Source organism: Lytechinus variegatus, chromosome 8 (genome assembly GCF_018143015.1).
Source record: "Lytechinus variegatus isolate NC3 chromosome 8, Lvar_3.0, whole genome shotgun sequence".
NCBI classification, from domain to species: domain Eukaryota; kingdom Metazoa; phylum Echinodermata; class Echinoidea; order Temnopleuroida; family Toxopneustidae; genus Lytechinus; species Lytechinus variegatus.
Genome location: NC_054747.1, coordinates 5373619 through 5393657, shown reverse-complemented (window position 1 = coordinate 5393657; position 20039 = coordinate 5373619). Strand labels below are relative to the sequence as shown.

The 20039-nt window shown below is 35.4% G+C and overlaps 1 protein-coding gene across 2 annotated transcripts; it reads right to left on the bottom strand.

The window, feature by feature from the left end:
• Positions 1 to 8943: 8943 nt before the first annotated feature.
• Positions 8944 to 19370, bottom strand: LOC121420775. Of its 2 annotated transcripts, XM_041615413.1 has the most exons (10): positions 19243 to 19370; positions 18409 to 18459; positions 16661 to 16705; positions 15834 to 15881; positions 15429 to 15485; positions 13751 to 13804; positions 12270 to 12320; positions 11193 to 11231; positions 10519 to 10657; positions 8944 to 9788 (listed from the first exon to the last, which is right to left on the bottom strand). In XM_041615413.1, exons 1-10 carry the CDS (start codon positions 19313 to 19315, stop codon positions 9752 to 9754), a joined length of 594 nt encoding a protein of 197 aa, XP_041471347.1. In that variant the 5' UTR covers positions 19316 to 19370; the 3' UTR covers positions 8944 to 9751. The 2 variants fall into 2 exon arrangements, with proteins under 2 accessions (XP_041471347.1, XP_041471348.1); XM_041615414.1 differs by lacking the exons at positions 15429 to 15485; positions 15834 to 15881.
• Positions 19371 to 20039: the final 669 nt, after the last annotated feature.

Below are 20039 nucleotides of genomic sequence, written 5' to 3'. Positions count from 1 at the left end.
ATTATTACCCCTGCTATAAACGTACTGCCTACAAGCGCTCTGGCATTCGAGGAATTTCTTCCTACCGGGTCCTAAATCACTTCACCTGGGTTTAGTGCAGCGTGTATATTTTTTTTTGGAGGAATTTTCAAAATTCGAGTCACATTCTGGAGGATTGGGGCAGAGAGGGTGTCCCGATATGGATTTTTTTTTCATTCAAGTATTAAATGGTAGTGTGAGAGTATAAATAACAGTAAGATAAGAAGAAAGACCACATGGGGTCGTGTGGTCCAGTGGTTAGAGCATTTAACTAATAATCACAATGTTGTGAGTTCGAATCCCCACTCTGCCATTGTCTCCACTTTGATAAAAAGGCCTGAGAGCAATATCTGTTGTCCATAAGTACAGTCACTATAACTGATTAAGCTAGACGTAAAATGTTTCCTAGGAAATTGGTTTTATACCAGCTTGGCGTTTACCAGCAAAAAAGCTGTCCGAGTTCCTGCGGGAGTTACCAAACAAAGGAAGGGGGATAAAATACCAGTATTATAACAGCTGAGATTAGTATATTCTCCGAAGCTTCGTAATTCCCAAGGTTCTTTATTCCGAAGGTTCGTAATTCCGAAACACGTAAATTGCCTATACCTCGATGTTCGTTAATCCGAAAACGAAAAAGGGTTCGTTAATCCGAACATTTGTGGCGTTATTCCGACGGTTCGTTATTCCGAAGGTTCGATAATCCGAAAACGAAATAAGGTTCGTTGTTCCGAAGGTTCGTTAATCCGAAAACGAAATAAGGTTCGTTTTTCCGAAGGTTCGATAATCCGAAAACGAAATAAGGTTCGTTTTTCCGAAGGTTCGTTAATCTGAAAACGAAATAAGGTTCGTTAATCTGAAAAACGAAATAAGGTTCGTTAATCCGAAAACAAAGTAAGGTTCGTTAATCCAAAAACAAAATAAGGTTCGTTAATCCGAAAAATGAAAACCGGGAAAGCAGAGGCAAGGGGGGTGGTGGACACTTGCCGTTCAATTGTTTAGAGGATGGGAAGGCAAGGGCGGCCAAACGAATTTTCGTTTTGGGGGTAAAGCCAAAAAATGAAACTCATACGTCAAAATGGGCACTTTGATGATATTTTCACCTTAACATTAACAAAAAAACTATTTTTCAGGAGAGAGTATAATGAGCGAGCGCCTTGGTGAAAAAAATCAAAGGTGAAGTTATAAAACTAGTTTTGGGGGTCAATTATTCTTTAAATGGCATTATTGCGAGGTGTTGCGAGCGTGAATCACAAGCTAAAACTTTAGGGAATTTCAATCAAAATGGAAATAAGTTTTTCAAAATCCGAGCAGATTTCTGCTGTCACTAAAAAGATGTACATCTAACTCAAGAATTAACACGAGCGCAAAACGCGAGCTTAAACATACTGACCAGAAAAGGAATCTTAAAGAAAGAATTTAGTGACCTCTTTAAGATACATATTTCACCAATCGAATAATTGAGAGTGCGAAGCGCAAGCTGAAAATTTGCAATATTCCAGCCTGAAAACTTTACTTTAAAGAAAGTATATTATTTTAAAAACATGAAAAACAGCATATTTATTTTTGAAAAAGGATCTTTCCCATTTTTGGAAAAATATGCATTTCCCAGTTTTTTATTTCATTTTTGGGGTGCACGTGCGCCCTGCCTCCCTCCCGGCGGATCAAACTTTTGTCAAATGGGGGGGGGGCAATTTTTTTCAGCCATATTTTCCTCGATCGGCAGCTTAAAGTTGATTTTTGTTTGTTTTTTGAAAGGGTAGTCCTAACAGTCAATAATTAGCTTTATACTTATAAAATAAAGTAAATATGTAATAACATGATAAACCCTTTTTAAATAATGCGAGCGCGAGCTATATTTTTTTTACATGATGGGAAATATGTTTGTGATCTTCAAAACGAGATGCCTATGTAACTAGATAATAACTGCGAGCAAGAAGCGCGAACAGAAATTTTAAATATAAGCTCTGACCTGATCTAAAGGGGACATTTTAAGAACTTTTTGCAGTTAGCCATGAAGACGATGCGTGTTTCAACCAGTGGCGGCGGAACGTATTTTCCTTTTGGGGGGGAGAGCCAAAAAAGGGGCAAATAGGGGCATTTTAATTTGGTGCAAACGGATATTTTGGCCATAAGATTATCATCTGTGTGAAGAGGTTGTGTGTTTTGTAGTAATTAAGTTGAGCAAAAAATTTTAAGTGATCTCTGATTGGTAAGTTATATATTTACGTTTCATTTCTGCGAGCGTAGCGAGCAAGCGGTTTGGGGGAAATGTAAAATTCGCCTATTTGGTCAATTACTGTTAAAAGGGCATCCTTGTGAGATGTTGCCAGCGAATCACGTGCTCAAACTTTTGGAAATTTCATGTAGGCCTAAAATTATAAAAATGATATTATTTACCCAGGGGAGCCACTTCAGTTCTGAAAACTGTTCTCCCAGCTATTATCATTATTATCCGTGTTTGTTACCAAAATGAATAATTTTCATTTTCGGAAATACGAACCTTATTCAAATTTCGGATTAACGAACCTTATTTCGTTTTCGGATTAACGAACCTTCGGAATTACGAACCTTATTTCGTTTTCGGATTAACGAACCTTCGGAATTACGAACCTTATTTCGTTTTCGGATTAACGAACCTTCGGAATTACGAACCTTATTTCGTTTTCGGATTGACGAACCTTCGGAATTACGAACCTTATTTCGTTTTCGGATTGACGAACCTTCGGAATTACGAACCTTCGGAAATACGAACCTTCGGAATAACCGAACCTTCGGAATTACGAATGTATGCGATATTCTCATGCATGTGGCCATCCATGGATATCACATGTCTCTCACGGTTTCATATTATTATCTGTGATTATGTGTTGGTATTTTTATTGAGGTTGTTAGTGATGATTTAAAGCTTTAACCATGTTTGTCCATATGGTATCTTTACTGAGCTCCTCGGAATATGTATTGTTTCAAAGAGAAGTTCACCATATAATTTTTTATTATAATAAATTCATAGAAAGCATAATAAAGAACAATATTGATGAAGGTTTGATGAAAGTCCCTCAGAGAAAAGGAGAACATTCTACAATGTTTGATTTGTGACGTCATATACAGTGATGAGCAGACGCTTCATTATGTCGTGTGATACAATTCCATAAAATCCTATTTTCTTTTGGTTCTCAATGAATGAAAATGTTTTCGTGTAAAAAGGTTTATGTAAATGAAATTACTTTTACATTTTATGGAAATCACATCACATAACATGTAGGCTGCTCGTTTGGGAGGTCACGAAATAAAAAAAATATAAGAAAATAATTACTAGTAGTGTCAAGATATGGTTTTGTGTCGAGTACTAGAGAGAAAAAACGCCATCTTTAGGTCGTACCTAGTATAAACAAGTGGAATGCCTCTGACTGTCTCACCTGCATCACACGATTCAATACAGCAGCAGTGCTGACTTTGAAAACTACTATGGAATAATTATTCATAAGCAACACCATTCATATAATGATACAATACTATGTTCATTGTCATTTGACCTTGATCATGTGACCTAAAACTTGTCAGTGATACTTGATGACACCAATCTAATAATTACCTCTAAAATGGCCAAAGTTCAATGATCTTAGATGACCTTTGATTTTGGTCATGTGACCTGAAACTCACACAAGATGTTCAGTGATTCTTGGTTACTCTTATGTTCACGTTTTATGAACTAGACCAATACACTTACAGAGATAGGATGGTAATTCAACAAATACCTTCAATATGGCCAAAGTTCATTGACCTTAAATGACCTTTGACTTTGGCCATGTGACTTGAAACAAAGTTATGATGGTAATTCAACAGATACCCCATTATAGCCAAAGTTCACTGACCTTTGACATTGGTCATGTGACCTGAAATTCGCAGAGGATGTTCGATGATACTTGATTACTGTTATTTCCAAGTTTTTTTAACTAGACCAATAAACTTTCAAAGTTATGATGGTAATTCAACAAATACCCCCATTTTGGCCAAAGTTCATTGACCCTAAATGACCTGAAACTTGCACAGAATGTTCAGTGATACTTGATTACTATTATGTCCAAGTTTCATGAATCAGATTCAAAAACTTTTAAAGTTACAATATTAAAGGGGAATGAAACCTTTGGAACAAATAGGCTTGTGTAGAAACAGAAAAATCAAAGAATAAGAATAAAGAAAGTTTGAGAAAAATCGGACAAATAGTGAGAAAGTTTACGAGCATTTGAATATTGCAATCACTAATGCTATGGAGATCCTCACATTGGCAATGCGACAAGGATGTGTGATGTCACTGATGAATAACTTTCCCTTTGGTGGACTATAAAATACCCTCAAAATGTCTCTTTTTGCTTTTTGTTATGATGATACAAACTCTTTATCCATGATGTATTCTTAAAAACTATGTATTACATGCACTCATGTAGATAGAACACATGATTTATGGATAGATGTGATAAAAGAGGCAATTCAAGTGAAATATATACTAAAGTAATGGGGAGAGTTGTTCATCAGTGACATCACACATCTTTGTCGCATTGCCAATGGGAGGATCTCCATAGCATTAGTGATTGCAATATTAAAATGCTCATAACTTTCTCATTATTTGTCTGATTTTTCTCAAACTTTTGTTGATCTGTTTCTTTGATTTTTCTGTTTTCACACAAGCGATCTTGTTCCAAAGGTTTCATTCTCCTTTAATTTACCAGATACCCCCATTCGGCCAAAGTTCATTAACCCTAAATGACCTTTGACCATGGTCATGTGACGTGAAACTCAAGCAGAATGTTCCGTAATACTTGATTAACCTTATGTCCAAGTTTCATCAACTAGGTCCATATATTTTCTAAGTTATGCTGTCATTTCAAAAACTTTACCTTAGGTTAAGATTTGGTGTTGACGCAGCCGCCGCCGGAAAAGCGGCGCCTATAGTCTCACTCTGCTATGCAGGTGAGACAAAAAATTAACCTGGTGACGCCCTGTGTACAGAGCCTTTTTAAAAATCAACCGTTACAACAACCACTTCCATAATCATCATCATTTACTATTACAATCATTACCGCCATCATCATCATCACCTTTTTTCAACAAGTGCACACCTAATTACCAATAATGCGTATAGTATTTCCATTTATTTGAAAGCAGGATTATGCCTTGCTCACTGGCATAGATGCCGCGGCCGGGGAACTAACCCCACAGGCTTTCCATGTATATCCAGGCGCCATAGACCACTTTTTGATATGGCACCTTTTGATATAAATATGTACTGTCATCGATCATCACCACCATCATCATCATCACCAACCATCATAATCATCATCATGTACGCTCATCGATCGTCAACACCATCATCACCATCATCACCATCATCGTTCAGTTCAGTTCAGTTCATTTATTTATTCATTTCTAAAAACACATTCAAATATATACATCAGTATTTAAAAAATGTAAACATGCAAAATACTACTAAAATAAATACAATGATATTCATGCATAATTAGGCCTGTGTATACAGTAATAATATGAGAAACGAAAAGGAGGACTTAAAATAAAGCCAAAAGTGGCCTTGTGAGTTAAAGTCTCCTAAGAATAATAAATGCTATTTTGGAGGCTACTTAGTATATACAATAATCAAAGCATGTATGACAACTTAGGTTACAAAAGTAAGTGGATTAAGAAACGGACATACGGTATAAAATATGAAAAAAAAAAAAAATTATGGCAAATCGTCTAGAATATTGTAACATAGCTGCAAAATTAGGAATATTTAGAATAAAAGTATTGTTTTAATTTTCTTTTAAAGAGGGAAAGAGACTTGCATGTGCGAACAAATTTCGGAATAGAATTCCAGATTGTTGGGAAGCTGAAACGTATAGCTTTTTGTACATAAGATTTTCCTACTTTCCATAAATGAAACAAATTGCATATACGTGTAGTGTGACAATGTACAACATTATTGATACAAAACATTTTACTGATCTTATTTGGTAATAATTTTTTAAAGTAGAAAACCCCAATATTGCAACTTGATATTGATAAAGGTGGAAAATATTTAAAGTATTAAGTTTACGGAATAAAGGAGTTGAGGGTGAAAGGTAATGACTGTTGGTGCATATACGAACTGCTCTCTTTTGTAATTTAAAGAGTTTATCTAATTTAGATTTACTGCAATTACCCCAAACAGCAATACAATAAAGAATGTGTGATAATATTAATGAATTGTAAATAGAGAGTAATGCAGGTTTAGGAAGAAAACTTCTTAATTTATACATAATTCCAGTACATTTCGATACTTTAGTAGTTAAATAGTTTATGTGTGAATCCCAATTCAAATTTTCATCAACATGAACACCTAAAAAACAAACAACCTTAGACTTAGATAATTGGGTTGAATTAATACTAGGAGTAAGATCATTACATATATTGCTTGCATTAGATAATTTGTTATGAAAGTATATAAACGAGGATTTATCAATGTTTACCACCAGTTTATTGGCTTTAAACCATCGGGATACATGTAGTAATTCAGAATTAATGTTTTCATTTAAATACCTAAAGTCTGGTTGGGTATAAAAAAGTGTAGTATCGTCTGCATACATTATGTAATCAAATTTACTAGATGACATAACAATATCGTTAGCGTAAATGAGAAAAAGCAAGGGACCTAATATCGAACCTTGGGGGACTCCATGTTTAACTAAGCTATAAGAAGATGATTTATTGTTAAAGTGAGTAAATTGATAACGATTATGTAAATAATTTTTAAACCAGATAAATGGAAGCCCACGTCATCACCACCATCATCATATTTATGTGGAGGTGCCGTGGCCGAGTGGTTTAAGGCGCCTAGCTATACATGTAAAGTCTGGGGTTCGATCCCCGGCCGCGGCGGCTATGCTCGTAAGCAATCTACCATAAATTGCTCTTTTATCTTGCTTTCAAATAAATGGAAATGCTGTATGCATGATTTGTAAGTAGGTGCATGTGCCCTTGTTAAAAAAACACCACCTTCATCACGTCATCATATTATCATTATTATCATTATCGCCATTAACAATCATTAAAAACTGCTTGAATTCATAACAAATCTTACAATTTCACTGCTATCATTTCATTTCATTTTTCTTATTTCCATTTCCAACATTTACGCTTTGTTCGTATATTTTTATATACAGATACAAGTAATGCATTCATTTCGTAACTTATAGCAAATTTCTACGCACATAATTATTGTCAGGATTATTAATGGGTGCAGCCTCCTTATGAAAATGTTCTTGTAAATAGTATAGACGGAATAAAACACACGCACAAAGACAAATTTAGCATATGACCAGTTGAAAGTACACAAAATAGGAAAAAGATGAAAAAAGAAGAAAATGGGAAAGAAAGAGAAATAAAAAGTCTCCAGAATCTTGCCCCGGTACAAATAAACGAATCTCGTTGATCAGTAGGATAACGAAATGAATGCTTTGTGTACGAACACTGTTAAAAATACTAGTAATTTTACAAAGAGAAATCATGCATTTACAGGATGATTACCTATAAAACTGACGACACAATGATTTGATAAACCAAACGTATTTATGCAGTGATATGTAACGTAGAATTACAAGTTAAATGTAAAAACAATGTAAAATATATTAATCTTTGTAAAAATACCAACGAACAACGTGTTTTTACGGTGATTACAGTGCATCTATCGTATAGTGTTCGCATTTGTAAATTAACGGTGATTTTCAGTTTAAATTAATGTTTAGATAGTGGGGGATACAGTTATCCATTTTTTTGGCATTTTGGCAGTTGTTTGAGTGATGAAGAGTTAAATCATTTAGTGATTTTTTCGGATAAACTTTTTTTTTTACTTAAATTAAAAGAGTTTAGGCTTTAGAATTATTAAATGATATTACAAATAGTGCCCAATTTCCTAGGGCCTTCCAACATTGATGTGGCAAGCGTGTTTCGGGATCATATTGGTAGATGAAATATTTGTGAATAGCTTTGTTTTTGTGAAATAAAGAATATTACATGTCGATGGTAGAATATTGTTGTTTACAAGAAATGACGAGGTTATATTGGTAAACATTTTTATTTTCAAAAATTTATTATTGAAAAAGAGGTGATTAATATGGGCTCTCCAGGATAAAAAAATTCAAATTCAATACTCAACTTGAAAGACAGTTAAAGAATTAAACTGAAAATGTAGGCCCTGAATATTCATATTATTTTACGAATTTTAATCTCAATTTGTATCATTAAACTCCAATAAGGCTTAGGTAGCCCCCCCCCCTTACACCCTCGCAATTCTCGCGATCTCTTATTTTGTCTTCCAAGTGCGAGGTCTGGATAGACCAACGTGGTTCTGAAATGTTTTGTAAGTGGATGACAGATTTGCTTTAAAAAATTAACTCTCATTCATGTACAAATCATTTATTTTCTTACATTTTTCATACAAAATAATTGTTCAATATAAATCATACAATATCATTTGACATAATAATAGCGCCATCTATCGAGAAATATTCTATTCCGAGGCGCGTTGTTATTATTATTTTTACACCGGCTTTAGCTCGAGCTGCCTTTCAGCGCTCCTGCCAGGTACCACGTCACCTCACATGGGTTGAGTGCAGCACAATGTGGATAAATTTCTTGCTGAAGGAAATTACGCCAGGGCTGGGATTCGAACCCACGACCCACTGTTTCAAAGTCAGAAGACTTATCCACTGATCCACAACGCTCCACGTCATAAGAATATAAATACAGAAAGAGGCGTAGTTCCCTGAAAGCAAATAGCTTGTTACGGGATACACCTAAAACACACCTTTCAGAACGGATTTGATAGGGGCGGGGGGGGAGCTGGCCATGCAAAAAATCATAATCAGATGTAAGGGGCAGACCCCCCCCCCCCCTCCCCTCATTTCCGCGGCCCCTGCGATTCAGATTTTGGAATAAAACGTAGTAGACTTAGATGCTAATATTGAGACATTTCACTGTGTTACGTTCGAAATCACCGTACGAATACCTATATTCAAATCTATGCTATCATTCGTATAATAATAAAATCGAATTTCGTATTTAGTCATAATGACGTCATAGCAGTCGTACGATTGACTACGACTTGAAACTGTGATTTAGCCTTCACTCCAAAATAAAGGCTTGCGATCATTCAAAATCGTTATATTAGTATCCCTTAAGCTAATTTGAATCTCAAATAAAAAGATGATATTCATTCAAATTTTGAGCAAAATACAATTTTCTCCATATCGGATCATGGACCAGTCGTAAGGTGTGTGGTTGCCTTTACACAAATACATAGGTAAAATATTGGTTAAAAGAAATTGACGTTCTCTTGAAATATTGAAGATAGATTATGGCACATTCCCTTCGTGTCCCGTTCGCTATTAAAACAGTTTCTTATTTTACCGGCATCTTAAAATTAACCACCAATTGTTACGTTCTCTAGAACGACGCACAAAATGTTAAGTTTTATCAGAAGCAGGTCCATGAAACAAAGAAGGGCGGGGTTTACAAGGGTGACAAATTTTCTTCTCCGAAATCAAAATGGTTTGTGTCCACGCCTGCTCGTTTCTCCCCAAAATGCCTCGAACGACCCCCCCCCTCCCCTCTGGCCTACGGTAGTTCTTTGATTTATAATGGTTTCTACACTACAGAGCCGTAGTAGACAGTGTAGATAATTCATTTGACCCTGTTCCACGTGCTACTTTTCTTCCGATGTTACGTTTTCCAATGGTATCCTGCAAATGTTAAAAAAGATAGAAATAAATATGTTAATCTAAGTTCCAAATCTAACGAACATTGGATGCATGTAGATTATGTAATGTAGAACAAGGGACACGGTAAATGGTGTCGATGCATGTTCGGATATGGGGAGGGGCAAAAGTGAAAAAAAATGTGCAAACTTTTTCAGCGCACTTCAAAGCTAGAAGAAAAATTTACCTTTTATCCTAAGTTTATTATTATCTTTTTTATTATTTATTTATTTCATGCTTACGCAAATGAGGGCCTTTCTCTATTTTGTTATAATATCATATTATTATTATTTGCTTGTCAAATTATTCCTGTACAAAATAACCTCCATCTTGTAGTGAAAACCTTTTTATTTATTTTTTTTTGGGGGGCGTGTCAAATGTTTCCTGTACAGAAATGCCCCCCGCCCGCTTGGAAAATCCTGGATCCGCCCCTGATGGAAACCTATCACCAAATTAGATTTTCAGTTGTTTACATGTCCAACTTTTGAGAGTTTTTAGAAGTTTGACTCCATGTGTCATAATTAGTGTGCCCCATAATGACTGATCCATAATGACCCCACCCCCGGGGGGCGCTACCGCTGCTAACTAAATGTATAACGTGCCTTTCCCCCTCCCCCATTGGACGTGTCAAATTTCCTTAGTACCCAGGTTGAGATAAAACATGTAGGACTTAGCATTTCAATGGGGGTGGGGTTTTTTATTCCTCCTTACTCACTTTGTTATCATTCCCTTTTCTTTTTCCTCTTTTTTATCCTGAAGCAGCCCTCGAAACACGAAGAAGAGAACAATGGCTATCATGACACCAACAGCTCCGAATGCAAAACTGAGGTCAATCACGTACGATTGTGTGGGACCTAATAATGATTAATATAATTGTCATTTTATTAACGAGCATAGTAATATACATGATAATGATAATAGAAATGGTATTACTAATAACAGCAGTTATGATTAGAATAGTGATAATAATAATAATGTTAATAATCATCATCATCATAATATACTACTAATAATAACAACAATCATAATAATAATAACAATAATAGGACTGAAAGCAATGAATTATTTTCATAAAATGAATCCTTGTCATTATTTAAATCATAGCAATAAAGAAAATTATAATGACAATTACAATTTATCTAATACTACATAAAATTACAATTATGTAATATGTAGTTTGCATTTCACTCTGTGAGTCTATTCATAGATATTTTATTTTGCATAACAATATACACATTCAATTTATACATTAATATATTATAATAAATATCTATATGGCAAGGAAAGCAAAAGAAGAAGACAAAGCCTTTCGGGCGTTTTTAACCCCCCCCCCCCCTTCCCATAGGCGTTTGATGAATTTACAAGGTATATTTTTTATTAGCAAGTTACCTTTAGGAGGAACGTTCGTCATGACCTTCTCCGTTTTCTCTGAAAAAAAAATTATGCAAAATATGTTAACTCCAAGATCACTATGTTACTAGAAATTTGTATTTTCAAATGTGATTTTAGACGGTTTACAAGATTTTCAAACTTTTCAATGATGTCTCTTATATATATTTCTCGGGAGACATCTTTACTTATGTGACTGATGAATGAACTCAAATACCTAGCTCATATTATTTACATGCGCACGCTTAAAGGTAAGTGCATGTTTGTAACAAAAAATTATAAGTAAAATAGTCTCGTTATTTCTATAAAAAAAATCGGGAAATAAATAAGATGACCGAATCCGAGGAATCATATGCTTTAATACCAGTTAGGTCTTTTAAAAACATGAACATTACAATTAAAAATGAAATTCTTAATTTTGTATAATAATAATATTGAGCTGAATGAAAATTAGTATCATTACGTACTAGCCCAATGATAGGGGGTTCAGTTTTCCCCCCTCCCATTAAAATAGAGTGAAGCAAGAATAGTAATAAAATCTTTTCTTAATTTCTTTCTTAATTTCCCCATTAAAATAGAGTGAAGCAAGAATAGTAATACCCTACGACCTCACCCCCCACACGAAAACACCATAAAGAAAATTAACGTCCATGAAAAAAGGAGAAATGGGTGAAATATGATATTATTTTCAAAACATCATGTCAAAATATATCACAAAATCAGTTTTTAACATCCTCAGAAGGAGAAAATTAAGAAAAGATATTTTTTCCTATAAAAAGTAAAAAGAAGAAAAAAAGCGGAAAGCAACTTTGTCAAAATTTTTGTTCCATGCACCATGTTTGCCCATCCCCTTAAAATAATCAATTGCCTCATTACACCACTGACTTGTGCCATCTCTGAATATTTTTACAAGGGCTGTAATAACTGTGATTACGCTGAATTATATTTGAATCAATAAGCAACAAGGATTGAGTAATACATGCAAGCTCAGAGTCCAAAGACTAATTGACTGTCAAGTTCAAACTAAGTTTAAAGACAACTCTTAAATCATAAAGTGTAACTACGTAAAATGATAACCTGGAGTTTGTGTTGGAACTGTTGTTAATTTCTTCTCCGTCCTTCCTGGTTCTGAAGAGAGAGAGAGAGAGAAGGCAGAGATGGGAGAGTGGGGGGGGGGGGGGTACGGTTAAGAGCAAAAGATAGATAGAGATTACATGTATGATATACAATTTCTTCGAAGGATTGTTTTTATGTAATTGCAAAACGATAAATATAAATAGGCCTATACGATATTGATGATATCTTCGTCCTCTTCATCTTTCTTTTAATATTGTGGTTGAAGGACTAGGTCCTGTCATCTTTCACAAATCAAAACTATGGTAAACTTAATACGTCTGTATTATTTATTGCTCTGTACGGCAGATCTCTGGAAAACACCAGACCGGAATCTGTTTATGTCAACACCAGAGAAGTATTGAAACAACACCAGTTTGGAATCAAATCGATGCTGTTTTAATAGTTAGTGGTGTTGTATAAAAACCTTTCTGGTGTTAGACCAAAACGAAACTGGTGTCAACACTTCTCTGGTGTGGACATATATGGATTCCGGGCTGGTGTTAATTCAACACCGGAGTTTTTGCAGTGTAATCAGTAGTATTAATGGTAAACGTTTTAATAAAACAAAAAGCCATGTTTCCTCTCAATGAAAGTATATAATTAATTTTTTTTTTGTGACGCACGTATGTATATCTTTATTTTTTTTAGCTGAAGAAAAATAGACCTAAAAAGGAGGCACATGCCCTGTGTGCACCCCCTCCCCAGACCCACACCTGGGGGACGTTTCATAAAGCTGTTCGTAAGTTAAGAGCGACTATAAGGCGACTGGTGAACCTTTCTTACGCACTTAAAGAGAAATTCCAGTAGTTGCAGTAAACACTGATTTCATGAGAAAGTCTGTAAAACAAGGCTTAATTGCAAGTATATCATCGAGGATCTAGATCTGGTACAGTTACAATAACTGAACTTTGTGAATTTTGAAATCTACGCTGAAAAATATTCACACCGAAGATCCCCAACACAGATAAGCGCACGTGGGACAATGTATAATTATTGCTTAGAGCGTCGGGCCCGACGCCCTACCCCAATCCTGTGCTTATTTGCTGATTTCTCAGCAATTACACAATTTCTTCCAGAATCATTTGGCACATGCGTTTTATTTATACAAACAGACACGTTGGTGGTCATTTCATTGTATTCTGTACGAACTCATTTTGATATCGTTACCAAAAACTAGTATTTACCTTTAACCATCACCAGTGAATACACCATTTACTATAAGAAATGATCACCAGTCGTTCTTAAAGTTGCTCTTACGAACACCTTTATGAAACACCCAACTGGTCATTACACAGGATAGGAGCAGCTATCATCAATTGAAGGACGCTTTATATTATACGAATGTTTCAAAACGCACTGGTGGGCAAAGTAACTAATCAAACCATTGATTAGCGATAATCAACATTGATCAAGCCTTTTAATTGAGAAATAACCAAGTTTACCTGATGAGTGCGTCATTGTTGGAGCACCGGTTTCTATCTCAGTGGTTCCGAGCTCTATAAATTAGAAGAGATAGTTATTCACATAAAATACCAATAAGAAGTGAATAAAGATTGAATCGGAAGAGCCGTGGTGTAGTGGTTCTGACTCTCGCCTTGTAAACAGAGGGTCGTGTGTTCGAATCCCACCGCGGTCTAGCGTCCTTTGGCAAGGCGTTAATCCACACTTTGCCACTCTCGACCCAGGAGCTAAATGGGTACCCGGTAGGATGCGAAAGATATTGTATGTTTGATTTTGCCAGCGCCATAATGAGGCTGCGATGAATGCAAGGAATGCTCCCCAGGGAGTGAAAATTGTGCACTTTTCGTGCGGGATTGAAATGAATCCAATGACCGGGGTAATAATATGCTGTAACGCGCTTTGGGCCATTCTGGGAAAAGCGCTTTATAAAAATTAGGTATTATTATTATTTTTAAAGGTGAACAATGATTTAAGGGTGCTGAAGTTTATTTGGATCATTTTTTTTAAACAGGTGCACACCTAGTTACCAATAATGTATACAGCATTTCCATTTATTTGAAAGCAGGATAAAAGAGCATTGTAGATTAAATGCCTTGCTCATGGGCATAGGTGCCGCGGCCGGGGATCGAACCCCGGATTTCCATGTATAGCCAGGCGCCTTAGACCACTCGGCTACGGCACCTCTAACATTGGATGCGGTTTTCGATATCTGAAATATTACTAGTGGTTGAAATTTGTTATCCAAGTAATTGCAATTTCCTGATAAATAGGATTAACCCAATCCAGAAGGTAACTTTATTTTATTTCATTTTATTTTATTTGTGAAAAAAGGTGAAAGGAGGGTAAGTCTTTTGCATTTGAAACAACAACCCTACCCGATTTCTTTTTTGGTGAGGGACAGGTGGAGATCGATTATGATTTTACTAGTTGACTGAATTTGAACTTTGGGAGAATCCCGAGATGACGTTCAATCAAATCAAATCCATATCAAATTAATTCAGAATAAACATAATGATTGAAAAAGAAATGAAATATAAAATCAAATCATATCATATCGATGGCAATGTGTATATCATAATTCAAAATTTAATCATGTTATTCAGTTATTAGGTTTACAAAGGTTCTCAAGCCCAAATGAAATAAAAAGAATTAAGACAGGTCAAATTAATTCAATATCAAGTCACATCATTTCAATTAAATTATTAAAGCACATTCCTAATCATTAACCAATGTCTTCATCATCGTCATCATTATCACCACCATCATCATAATCATCATCACCACCATCACCACCATTATCATAATCATCATCATCATTACCATTATCATCTCTATCATAATCATCATTACCATCATCATCATCATCATCACCACCATCATCATCATCACCACCACCACTATCATCATCACTTCATCATCATCATCATCACCATCATCATCATCATCACCATCACCATCATCACCCCCATCATCATCATCATCACCCCCATCATCATCACCATCATCACCCCCATCATCATCATCACCACCACCACTATCATCATCATCATCATCATCACCATCATCACCACCATCATCATCATCACCACCACCACTATCATCATCATCATCATCATCACCATCATCACCCCCATCATCATCATCACCATCGTCATTTACCTGATTCAGTTGATTGATGAGATGACGTCATTGCGACCTCCGTGGTTTCTAAAACGTCTGTAATAAAAGGTATATAGCATTATTATTACGCTTATACAAGTAAGGCCATTGTTTTGAAAGGGATCAGCTTTTTTTCTTGACGGTTTTTTAGTGCACAAACTGTAGATTTTTTTTTAATCATCTGTAGTGGAAAATATCGGAAATATGCAAGTGATTTTTTTTTGCTTCTCGACTTTGTTGTGACACAAATCACCGTCAATCGGGAGTAAAAAGAAAAACTCTCAAACGTTTTTTTTTTTTTTTTTGGCCAAGATTTTCTGAACGAAAATGCTACCCATATCTCCACTCTCACTATCATCATCATTATCTTTGACATGATTCATCATTATTGCCATCACAACTTGCCTGGTGTAGTTTCAGCATGGGATGTCATTATTGCCTCCCTTGTGCTTCCTGAATAATTGAAGGAAAAGGATGAAAGAAATGAAAATATTGGTCTATTACTGCGGAAATTTATGGGGTTCTATGCATTTCTTTTCAGTCTCACGGTTTGCTGGCTTGGATAAGACCAACAAATTAAAACACAAAACGAAATCAAGAGAGATGAAATTAAATCAAACTGAAATCAAATCATCATGGTGGCTAACAATATCATTACGACCACCATCTCCATCACTAATCATCATCAGTTCATAAGGAACATCATCATAGTTACTGCCATTGTCATCATCACCATCACACTTATCATTAATTCGTGATCGATCGTCATCGCAATCACCATCACCACCAACACTAACACCACTGACAAGACCATCAATATCACTGTCATTTGACAATTTTTCTAATCATCGTCTGCATTAGGACTATCAGACTATCATCACCAACCTGCTCTTCGTACGTCACAATTATCACTATACCACAATCGTCGTCGTCTTCATCATCATTATCACCATCGTCATCATCATCTCCATCACCATCATCATCACCACCATCATCATCATCATCACCACCATCATCACCATCATCATCAACATCATCATCATCGTCATCATCACCACACCACCACTGTCTTCATCATCATCATCATCACCATCATCGCCATCATCACCATCATCGCCATCATCATCATCACCACCACCATCGTAATCATTACCATCATCATCATCGTCATCATCACCACCACCACCACTGTCATCATCATCATCATTATCATCATCTACATTGTCTTTTACCTGATTCAGTTGATTGAGATGACGTCATTGCGTCTTCCGTGCTTCCTGAAACGTTTTGCAGTAAATGATAAGCATTACTTTTATCACATTCATACAAGTAGAATCGTTACTTTTAAGAGGGATAGATATTACAAGTCATTCTAATATGTTGAAATTTCTACAACCCATCCACATCCCCTTGAAAAATAAAACCCGAAAAAACAACGACACTAACAAAAAATAGATAAACTTGGTATATGAATAACATTAAAACATTCATGTGTAAAAATGAATATTCATGAATTAATAATTGCCCAATTCATTGAAGTTGACGTAAGGATGGGATTTTCGACTGAGAGCAAAGCGAGTTAGCTTCTGACGAATCGATAATCTAAATTACAGGATCTGGTGAAGATCCTGTAACTTCTGGCATTATACTTCACTAAATGACGCCAAGATAAGCTTAAATATTTCTCGTGTAATAGTGGGGGCAATATCACCTGGAACAATGGAAAAGACAAATTATTTAAACCGATTTAATTTTTTTTAAAGACATCAAAGTGATAAGACAACCACACATGCCGAAACCGGCTCCTGACCAACAAAGGATAGTCAGTTCATTCCTATGACAATCCATCCCACAGTGTGGAACGCAACGTGAAATCAACTTCATAAAGTTCAATTTGAGCATATTTTGTTAACAGTGTGAATAACATACGATGAGGCCTTCATCAATTTCAAGCTCTAAGCTTAAGACGAAGGTCTCCCACATTTCAAAGTGTACTATGTTGATATATATGACTTTTTCTGCTATTTTTTGTAACAATTAAAAAAATATATCAGGTAATTTAATTAGATTATTAGATTGTATACATGTATATGTTATTAATTATATCATTTACTTATGTTATACTAAAAAAATGATTTCACTTGTATATGATTTTTGGAATGTGGAAATAAATAAATCAAATCAAATCAAATATTCACATAGTTGACAATGTGAATGCTATGAATAGTCACACTGCCGAGGTGTCCATAGTGTGAATATATCTCCGCACTTTTGAATTTGAGTATTTTAACAGTGTGAATAATAATTATGTTCATACAGTCCACTCTATGAACACGATGTGATCTCGCTGTGTGACATTGTGTTCTTTCCGGCAGGGATCGGTCGATGTGAAGAAGAATGAAGGAATTTATTATCCAATGCAATGATAATACCAATTCACAAGTTTACAGGCAATCAGTTAATGAATACATAGAAAAGCAAGGATAATAAAAACCAGAAAATAGCATGAATGCTAATCAAGTCTGGCCCCTTCTAGTTTAGATAGATAGAAAAATGTTCCTTAACTTGTTAGTTAAGAATGAACAATCGTGAGTCTATTTAGAATACTTTGTAATATATATAAACAATGACTTCATAACAATCTAACAAAATTTAACAGTATTTACATATGAAAGATATCTCGATGATGACAAAAATACCGTATAGATGAAAACAAATTTCATTTTTCCAACGGATGTTCAACAACAGCTTTACGAAAACTAGATATTGATGGTTTCTTTCTGATGTGCAATAGGTTTCGTTATGTTTGTCCGTAGTCATGATAACATTGACTTAGATAGATATTTTGAGGCCAAGGTGAAGAAGGGGGGGGGGGCAATTTCCACCCAGAATCGACGTACTAGATCAAATCAGATCCACTCGATAGCATGTGTCTGTTTTATCTCAATGCTGCATAAAATTTTCAAATGTGATATCTTACCAAGCATGGTGACTGTAGTACCAGTAAGCATACTCGGTGTTATTGTAAGTCCTTATAGATTAAAGACAAAAGAGAATATTGTGAACATAGAAATATAAGAGTAAATGTTTGTAAGCCAAGATTTATGTAGGCAAATATGGACAGTTTACAGTTACTGAGAAATGAGAGAGCCAACAAGAATTGAATACTAGCAAAATTTGCAAGTGATTATGGAGATTTTGAAATTTATTCTCACTGGGTCATTGAAAAAAAAATCGATCGTTAAATAAGTGAGTATTCAAACAGAAAGATATGATGATGAAATCGATTAGATACTGAAGGTAGTAAAGGCCTGGTCACACCGCCCGAGCGTTGTTGGAGCGGTCGTGGAGCGGTAGGAAGAGAGGGTCGAATTTCGCTCACAAAATTGGTAAAAAAATCTAAAACAAAAATCGATAAAAACAATCGAAATCGAAAATGGTGAACGGTAGCGAGTGGTGATGATTTTTTTCTCTCCGCTCTACGACCGCTCCAACAACGCTCGGGTGGTGTGACAATGCCTTTATACATGAAGAAACATAGAAAATAATTGTTTATAACTCAACGAAAGAGAAAACACACGTCCACCTTTTTTTTAACAGAAAATGATCTGCTTCACGCATTAAAAAAATACATTTTTGATTTATGTGAAAATAAGTAGTTGTCAGGAAAAGGAGCTGTAAAAGGGAAACGATCGCTATTTTATTTTGCAAATTGACCAAACATCTTAACCTATATACGTATTTAATTTGAGAGAGAATTATACAACTTAAAACTTAGTCAAATTCAAATATTTCAAAAGCATTCTTTTCTCACCATCTGTCTTTGAAAATCCTGAATACAATAAAACTATAAGTAACAAAACAGAAGATATTTGAAAGGAAGCCATGATTTCGCTGTATAAGTCAAAAGCAGATTGAAACGGCGTTCTATTCCGATGAAAGATAGAGTTGTAGTGATAGATCTAATTTGGAACAGACTGATGAAAAATGATTTTATGAGTTTATGATACCTTGCTCGTCACGATTATTCTGAAAACTACCAACGCCCGATCGGAGTCTCTTCTCCTGCACCCCCCCCCCCCGATTCCCCACCCACACTTTGTTTACCCACCCCTCCCCCTCTCTTTCTTTTTCTCTTTATCATGTGCCCTTTCTCTGTCTTACAAGTTGATTTTAGACATTCAATTCATAGCGAACCAGCTCCATTTTTGGCATCCCCTCGCTCTCCGCCCCTTAAAAATTTTGTCTTGCAGATGAGTACTTCGTTTGCATGCATGATATAAACGAGATATGTTTACCTGAACTTACATTGGCCTTGATTTTATAATATACTGTACAAAGGTTTAAGAGGCTCTCTCTAATGTTCCGATGAAATGAATTATCAAACTTTCTGGTGTTTCTAAATGAAATGTGCGTGGACCTATCCCATCACTATCATGACTATTGTACTATCACAAGTGAGCGTTTCATGAAATGACTTGTCGGACGATTTATCCCACGAAGTTTTTTTATCAGTTATCACGGTAACAGTTCGATCATAGCAAATAAAAAATCAAAGTTGACGATCTGATATTATGTTGAAGAAATGCTCACATTTTCAAGTTTCTTTAT